The sequence below is a fragment of the Egretta garzetta genome, unplaced genomic scaffold (assembly GCF_000687185.1).
Source record: "Egretta garzetta isolate BGI_Z169 unplaced genomic scaffold, ASM68718v1 scaffold297, whole genome shotgun sequence".
Lineage (NCBI taxonomy): Eukaryota > Metazoa > Chordata > Aves > Pelecaniformes > Ardeidae > Egretta > Egretta garzetta.
Window position 1 is genome coordinate 5,706,882 of NW_009260410.1, and position 9,418 is coordinate 5,716,299.

General features: G+C 40.1%; 1 protein-coding gene across 1 annotated transcript in view; it reads right to left on the reverse strand.

The window, feature by feature from the left end:
• Window positions 1-8,270, reverse strand: part of COL3A1 (collagen type III alpha 1 chain) — a 52,763-nt gene extending 44,493 nt beyond the window's left edge. Inside the window, exon 1 of the mRNA XM_009643542.2 lies at window positions 8,192-8,270. Coding sequence (XP_009641837.1) covers window positions 8,192-8,270 — 79 coding nt within the window. The remainder of the gene's footprint in view (window positions 1-8,191) is intronic.
• Window positions 8,271-9,418: the final 1,148 nt, after the last annotated feature.

Sequence of the window (9,418 nt, forward strand, 5' to 3'; positions counted from 1 at the left end):
AACAAGCAAACACCATACAGTAGATTTAAAGCCGAACACACAAAAAATATAAATTTTTTTAAAAGAGCCTCTCATGAACACAGAAGTGCTTTCCAAGATAATATGAGTTCTATTTTTCGGTGCTTATAGCTGAAAGAAAGCATGGGGGATACAGTTCATTCTCCTTTGATTCTCAGCGTGGCTGTTACACTGAACATCAAAGGAACAATGAGCAATGCTTCCCATATTTTCCATTAGCTGTGTTTGGGTGAGCAATTGTTTCTCTCTGTCTGAAAAAGGAGCGGCAGTTTTGCCCTTGCCTCTTTTCCTAAAAGAAAATGGAAAGAAGGAAAAGAGAGAGAAGAAGAAGCACAACGGGAAAGAATAGAGGTAGAGAGATGTTTGCAGCAGACAGCCTGCTAATGCACTGACTGGTCACTGGGTGTGAATTGTGGGGAATTTCAGTGGGAACTAATTATGTCCAGAAGTTTTCCAAGAACTGCCAGTGTCAAATTGCTGTGGGAAGTAGTTTCCAGACACAGATCATCCTTTCATATCCATTGCTGCAGATGTGCACGGGGTGTTCCTGTGATTCTGCTGCCCTTCACAGTGCTGGGGCTGGAAACAAAGCAGTGCCTGAAGCCACCATAGCAGCCTGCAGAAGTTTTGCACATGGAAGGAAATCTTTTGCTGCCTGGCAGGAGAACAGAGGTGCCTGTGCCATCCTCCAGGGTGGGATGCACAATAACTGAAAGAGAAAACCAGCCGCAGAAAGGGATGAGTCTCCTGTGGCTAGCTTTGTGTCATGCTGAAGGCCATTCTGGTACAAACTCAGCTAAAGTCAAATCTGTAACTCACATCCCTAATTTCTTGAAAGTCACCTAAGTACCCCTTTAGCTGTAAGAGAAGGCCTAGGCTTTCAAAATAACAAAACACATTCAGCCTTCAAATATCTTTCTTTCAATTATCATCCCATTCTTCCTGGTCCACATCCCATGCACTCTTCTTCCTCCCTGGCAGACATTTCTTCACAGAGTACTTGTGCTAATCAAAGCAAGACAAAAACGTGCAGACATTGTTAAAGGAGGTACCCTTTTCATTCTTATTCTGAAGTTCATGTTTAAATGAGGGGTTTGACGTAAATGAGAGAAAATGGAAGTAGTCTCTTAGTTAATCTGAAAGGAATCTCTTCTGCTGTACTTTCACTAAACAAAGCCAGAAGTCCCAGAGCTGAAGTTTTTCCAAACTAAAGCCAACAAACGGTTGTTGTTGGAGGGGGTTATATCATGTTTTCCATTGTCATTTTGACATGAAACAGGCAGGCCTTCAACTTTGCAAACTCGGAGACAAGAAGATTGCCTCTGAAGTGAAAATTAAATAAAAGCAGTGGTTGGAAGTAGATTTTCTCAAAACAAAGTGGAGAGAACCTTTCCTATGTAATATAAGATGAGAAAAAATAATGAATACTTGAAAATATAAACGCAAAATCTAATTTACTATGGGTCTGTATGAAAGATGTATTGCTTTACAGTCACCGATAGAACGCATTCTTCCTTGCACCCTTCAGGCATTTAAGATAGGATGAGCACACCTCTCTACCTCTGTTATACTTATAGAAGACATTTTTTGACTCCTGTAACGTTTAATTTTTTTACTGCCTATGGAGATTATCAGTTCATCAGCTACAGCCAGGAGCAACATAAGGGTTAATCTTTGAAATTGTTACATGATCTCAAAGCAATGTGAGAAATATTAATAACGTGGTCCCTACACAAAAATATGGGAATCTTATTTCCCTGAAACACAAAGTGTCTGACTGTGCTGAGTGGAGAAAGATCAGGAAATTCTGTGGGAATTACTTATAGATTTTTCCAGGCACAAAGCATCTCTGGTCAGGGAAGCAACAGAGAGGACAGAAAGTAAAGCTTCAGAAACCCTGTGCATCAAAAGGCTCAATGGAAGAAAGAAAATCCATAGAGAAGTAGCTGTCCTGCAGCATTAACTGAGCCAGAGCACTGGATCCTGTATCTAGTAGCAGCACGGCCATGGGGAGCCAACTGCAGTGAGTCACCATGCAGCATCTCTGTAACAGAGATCTAACATCACCAAATGGCCCTCTCTCCAAGAGGAATCCACTGGATCCTCTGGGCTGGAGATGGGCAGCATGCTTAGGGCTTAGATGGCTGCAGCATTCTTCTGCACCCATCCACAGTCCCCTCAACAGCCTGACCTGAAGGTACAGAAGCAAGATAACACTTCTTGCATTACTCCTGGAGAAGGAATGACATCTGTGCCCAACTCTCCTTCTGTACAGGGCATATTATCACGGATGTGTTGAAGGAGGGGTAGGCTGGTAAAGTATTGCAGCAGGTAAAATGACGACACTAAAATTTTTGTTCCATTTTGGGTTGAAGGTTATTTATCATCTGCCAAAACCAAAATCAGAACGTCTCAAAACTGTAGACATACAGGTGCTAGGTACTGAACTTAAAGTTGTTAAAGTTGTGTACAATTTACCAATCTACCACAAGAAGAATGAGCAAACAGTTATGTTGAATTAGAAAAGATTCTATTAAACCCTTTTCAAGTTTAAGTTTTACTTTTTTGGCTGTTGCCAGTAATAAATTGAATTTTGCTCCACCACATCAAACTTCTGCAAGGATATGAGAATCTAATCCAGTTACTTCAAGAGCAAAAAAACCCATTTTATTAACAACATATATTTACTATTGCCAACAGTTTTCCTTTTCTTAGCTGACATTTTTGTCTAGTTTCTTAAATAAACATGATTGCCCTTTGACAGCATACTCTGGAACATTAATGGACATGACCATTGCACTGCTTTCCATTTTGTGGGTTTTGCCAAATTATTACTTCTGGTTTTGACTGGGATATGGTTAATTTTCTTCACAGTAGCCAGTATGGGGCTATGTTTTGGATTTGTGCTGGAAACAGGGCTGATAACCCTGGGATGTTTTCGTTACTGCTGAAAAGGGCTTACAGAGAGTCAAGGCCTTTTCTGCTTCTTGCTCCACCAGCAAGGAAGCTGGAGGTGCACAAGAAGCTGGGAGGGGGCACAGCTGGGACAGCTGACCCCAACTGACCCAAGGGCTATTCCACACCATATGACATCATGCTCAGCATGTAGACCTGGGGGAAGAAGGAGGAAGGGAGGCAGGTTCAAAGTGATGGTGTTTTGTCTTCCCAAGTAACCGTTACGTGTGATGGAGCCCTGCTTTCCTGGAGATGGCCGAACACCTGCCTGCCCATGGGGAGCAGTGAGTGAATTCCTTGTTTTGCTTTGCTTGCATGTGTGGCTTTTGCTTTCCCTATTAAACCATATTTATCTCAGCCCATGAGTTTTCTCATCCTTACTCTTCTGATTCTCTCCCCCATCCCACTGATGGGGAGTGGGTGAGTAGCTGTGTGGGGCTTAGTTGCTGGCTGGGGTTAAACTACAACAACTTCAAACCAACAAATTAAAACTTGCATTATAAATTACAGCAGCTGTGGCTTGTGCTCTTCTCGAGATTACTCACCTACCATAAAAACATCAAGAGCAATATAGTTTTCACGATGCCCGCTAGCCTGGGAAAGCACTCCTTGTTATTGTTTCCCCCTACTGGTAGGTTGAACGTTTCAACTGTGAAGAGATTGGTTTTAATCCAAAATGCTAAATGGCAGTCTGCATCATTTCCGTTACTGACCTACAGCATACTTTCCCAATTATGAAGCCAGGTATGTCCCATTTTCTGCACATTTCTGATTAAAACAAGGTTTGAATAACATTAGAGCATAACTGGGACAATGACCAATAGATCCATGCCAGTCTGGCTTATCAGCCAGTTTGTGGAACAAGCAAGTGATAGTAATTCACTCCTTTCTTTCTCTTAAATAGCATTAATTAAAACTAACACCCAGCTGTTGTGTAAGACTGGCATCAGCTAAGATATTGTAAGTGACACCGGCTGCCTACTGCAAACCTCAAAATTTTGGCAGAAGCGGGAAAAGGAAGTAGGATCTGCCTGGAATCTGCAGCACTAAGAAGGGAGCAAATGTAGTGACTGTGACCAAGGCATCAACAGTAATATTTGTGCCAGAGACAACACCCTTCTACCTCTGTATCTTCCCCCTGTACTAAAGCTGTGGATGTTTCCAACTCCACCTCCTCTTTTAAAAAATCACTCTACATAGATTTGGTCTCAAATCAAAAACTAATCTGGAAAATAATGAAAGGGCTATATAATGGTCTCATTTTCCTAAGGTTAATGTCTTCCAGGGATGTGTGATCTAAAATGTGTTTATGAAACTTGTCATATTTCCAAGAACATATATATAATGTTTAGAGGGGGTGGATTCCCCAGGCTTTCATTTAGCATGATTTTTCCAGACCAGAAAGGAATGTTTCAATTTTCCTAAGCACAACCTTGCCTGCCATGTGCTTGCTGAAAAAGAGTTAGGAAAAATGGAAGAAGAGCAGTAGACCCCAATCTTCCATACCTTCACATAGTCCAGGTTACAGTTATCTGTTGGCACACAGATATACATCATCTGGTTTTACCTTCAAAACTCTGGAGGGGGACTTTTCTTTGTTACCAAAACCTCTGAGGAAAGAGGGTTCTGGCTGTCATTAGCATGAGCCTTAAACTAGCTAATTTGTCAACAAAGAATGCATATGTGCAATGTGGCATATAGGTAAGTGCTAAAGATGTCAGTCTGGCAGTCTCACAAATATACTGCATAGGTGCAGTCCTGATCTACTTCATTATCTATCTAATCCTTTCCAATTAAGGAAAGAAGAAAATAAAATGGCTAAACCAAGCTCTTCACAAGTTTTCCTAAAATATCATCCTTCTTTTCTAAGGGATCAGAAGTGCACACTCAGCATAAAGAGTTCTTTGCATGCTGCCTCCTGAAACCTACATTTAATGGTCATATTTCATTTTAAAACCATAATTTGTGACTGAAAGTAATATGAAAGGTCAATAAGTCTTCTCAGAGATATTTTAGGATTCAGTCATTACCTCAGAAGTGAGCTTCCTGACCAAACATCCAAGATAATACTTATATTACAGGTAAAACACTAAATTACATTTGAGAAAAAAATTATTTGGAATAATAATGAAGGGTTTCTGGCTCGGCTTTCACACTGCTTTTAGAGCAGTAGGGTTTTCCTGATGACCTCAGTGAAGTTCCTCAAGGACTATGGGGTGTACATATGAGAAGTGTCACACTCCAGGTGACTGAGATGTCCTTTACCCATCTCAAATGCAGCTGAGATAGGCCCAAATCCATCTGACCTCCCCTTTGGCACCAATGTGAGCAGGGCTGTGCACGTGCTTCCTTTGTAGTCAGTGGAAACTGCCAAATATGTCCAGTCTGTCCAGCTAAAATTTATGCTCTCTTCTGGAAGTAGCTGTCTTGACTGATTCTACAGAGTCAAGACAAATGGGATGAATGCAAGTGTAAGGCTAGCAAATGTCCTGGCTGGCTAGAGGATGGATTTCTTTCCTAAAGAAACATTTGAAGTTCTTACACTTTTTGGTAGTTTAATATGCAGGATGTAAAGGTGCCTTCAGGTGGTGGGACTGAATATACATTGCTGGAATCTGAATCATGTGTCATGTCTAAAGCACCAGCTTCCTGTCCTGTCAGCCACCACGAGGCATTTTATCTTGAACATAGCCAGGGCTTGCAAATGTCTTACACTAACTTGACATATATCAGAAAACCTGAATTGTGTCAAGGTGATTTCATTTGCAGGCTAAAAACCACCCTGGTGGGCTACCAGCTTTGGAAGTTACAGAAAACTTCTTGATCCACAATGTTCAGATGTTGAGCTTCTGAAGAGGTTCAACCTGAGGCCATACTCAAATCTCCATTCCTAGCTATTACAGCAAGACAAAGAAACACATAGCCCAGAGGTACATCTGACTATCCTAAACTTAGTGTATATTGAGCAGTTTCCTTAATATCGTGCCAAGTCTTGTCTCCTGGCAGGCTTTCCCAAGGAAAATTTTATATTGACTTACATTTGATACTAACCATATAAACGTTTTTCTTGACAAGAGAGAGCATTTTAGCATGTCTGGAAATTCTCTTTGGAATCATGGAAAAATTGGCTACCCCGTCCATTGCTGCCCTGCACATGAATTAATAATGCTAATAATCAACTCCTTCAATCATTTTTTTTCTGTGAGAAAAGCATATTCAAAGGTGTGGAAAGGAAAATTCCAAAGAGAGGAGAGAATGCAATATTTTACAGGATAATTAGTGTTTTATCAGTCTCTCTGTGTAACCTCATCCCTGTAAGTAGTATGGAAGTTAGCCCGGTACGGAAATGTTACTACACCATGAAACAAGAATGTGGCAGAGAAATGAGAATACTCCCTCACACTTCGTTTGTATGTTGTTCTTCTACCCAAAATTTAACATTTCTTGAGTCAAATATGTGTTGCACCTCAGAAACGACCAGAGCGAGGGAAAGGGACCTGGCACTCAGGGGGAAATTCTTTATTTGGTGAAATAAAACTGATGTTCCTTCTTTTTGTATTGAATGATCCCTTTGTCCTTATCCCTCTGAAGATATCTATATCTATATCTATATCATATCTATATCTATATCTATATCTATATCTATATCTATATCTATATATAAATAAATACACATAATGCATAATAAATGTATGCAATATGTATATTATTTGCTGCTGTAAGCAGGGAAAACTCACAGCACAGGTTTGCTCAAATTTTATATTTTCTTCACTGAGGGTTACTGAAGAGGCAGTTTATATACTGGAACAGCAGAAACAGAAAAGCATCAGTTCACAGCATATTATGTTTATACTCTACAGCACATCTTTCTATCCCTTGTTTTTTTTTTTTCCAGATACTTTACTTCACAAGGCTTAGCCTGTGCTTGTGCTTGGTGAGGGGGGGCTGGTATTTGGGGACGCTGCTCTTGCAGCTGATGTTACCTGGTCTGCTTGTACATGGAGCCCCCTGAGCCCTGACAGGCTGCCGACAGCCTGCTGCTGAGCTCACCGTCACCCCCTCAGCAGAGGTACCTTTCCAGGTATGCCTAGGCAGATTTGCCATGAAATGGCTAAAGTAATAGTTTTCATGATCTGTATTATAAAGACCAGGGCAGGGTGTGGTTGTAAAGGCATTTGGCTTTCCTTTGCTGCACTACAGTTTATTTGGCTGCTGCTTATCAAGTTATTTGTAAAGTTATTCGTTGCCTCCATGCAGGAATAAATACTTTGCAGATCTTTTATGTTTACAACAAAGAAAAATGTTTTATCTTAAGGAAGGTCTGGTTTACAACGTCTGGCAAGCAGGAACACAACACGTCCAAAAAAGGTCAGCTGTACTTGTGGAATGTCATCTGTTTAACTTAAATACTCATACCACACTTATCTTCACTCTAAGTTGAATTATTGTACACAAAGTAAGTTTTCCCCCTCTAAACTCCATGGGTTTTGGTGTTCTCGCTTTCTGCAAACATGCACACATGTACTTGCATGGGCTCCCAGATACCATCAGCTGCTAATCAGTCTTGTGAAGGACCGAAACAGCCTGCAGATGCACAATTCAAACTATTTCAGCTGAGGGAATTAATCTACTTTCCTGCTTTATGTCCAAGTAAAAATCCCGTAAGCTGACATATTTTCATATATCTGTCTTAAAAACTGTTTAATCAAAACTGGTTAGGATTTCAAGGCTGTTTTCCGCTCACAAATTGTTTAAACAAACCCCCATGCTGCCAGTGGAAAATACACAAGTACAAAAGGAGAACTCCAAATAAAAAAGCTGGAAGCAAAGACTTATTGCTTGTGACAAATAACTTCCAGGCAGCACAGAGCTAATAGTTAAAATGTTGTTCCAAGAGTTAAAAGAAATAGTTTAAAAACTCTCCGGTGTCTGTAATAGGAAAACAAGTAAGAACAAGAACAAATGCAGCTAAGGCAGAGAGCACTGTACAGTCCTTTTAACCACAGAAGAAAGCAAAGCGAAGAGAAACCTTTGGGATGGTAATTCAAACTCCTGCAGCTTTCTGCTTCAGCATTAAATATCTGACTGTGCTGAATTAGTGAAGGAAAAGTGTTCTGGTGAGATTTGTGAATACACATTTCTTACAAGCAACTAAAATAATTGGTGAAAATAAAAATAAAATAAAAACATTAAATCATAAGAAGCTTGAATTACTCACCTTCTTGTTGTGCCAAAATAACTGAGGGTTGAAACACGGCAAGAATGAGCAAAGTTACTTTTTGCACAAAGCTCATCATGTCTAAATATTAGACATGAGACTCTCTGTGCAAAAATAAAAATGGGGGGGGGAGAAAAATCTATTCAATATAGCAACATCGGTTGTTCCCTGCCCTTCCAGCACCGGGCCATGTACAGAACTCAGCCACAAGCATTCCCCAGCTTTGGCCTTAAATAGGAAAAAATTTGGCTTACTTTACTCTTCCACCCCCTTTACTGAAACATGAGAAGACGACCCATCCCCTAACAGTAAATGAATGATTAATATTTCTCTTGGCTTTACAGAAGAATAAAGTCAACTAAACAAGATACACAGCACATCTGGAACTTTTGTGTGCCTACGAAATGCACACTAAGACCGTATATGAACAGTTAGTGTGCACCGTATGTGAGATATATGCATGTGAAAAAAAGAAGTCCTGTGGTAAAGCATTTTTTTCATGTTAATTAGTAGTCAATGGGTAAAGCCCAAAGAGGATTTTTAATTCTTAGTGCTCCCTAACAAAGATAAAAGGCAAGTACCTGATGTGGCCGCACAAGCTGAGAGAATCCCAGAAGTGGAGGAGCAAACATGGGTGTTTCTGCTGCTGAGCCATCAGAGTTAATGAAAGGATGGCCTGAAAATTGAAACACTTCTGTGCCAGTGCTTTTCTCACCATCTCTGCCTCACACCACAATTTTGTGTGATCTGTGGAGAAAGCCAACATAAAAAAAAATATATATGAACAAAACAAGATCCCAGATCAGAAACACCAATCTCCCATACTTAAACTTTTCAAACAATGCAGTTTGATGCTGTCATTATAACATTTGAAAGAAATGCAGAACAAGTACTACCTTTTCCTTTACTGTTTGCTCCTCAAACAGAAAGGTATAGTGGACAAAAAAAAAAAAAAAAAAAAATCCCCTTTAAGCCTAGTTCTTTATTCCGTGCAAAACTTTACTGAGAATAGGATCGGAACACACAAACGTATTTTCCAAATACAATAGCTTAAGCGGGTTTTTTTATGGATGTAATTTTGCTGGAATGTAGCTTAAGTACAAGTTTGGGAGACTCCAAAGTGAATGCAGAAAGCTGTCACAGTGTGCATCTCTGTTAAAACAGTGACCAAACTAATTGCTACTCTCAGTCAATTAATTTGGTCCAGGTCATTTAACTGCAGGAATG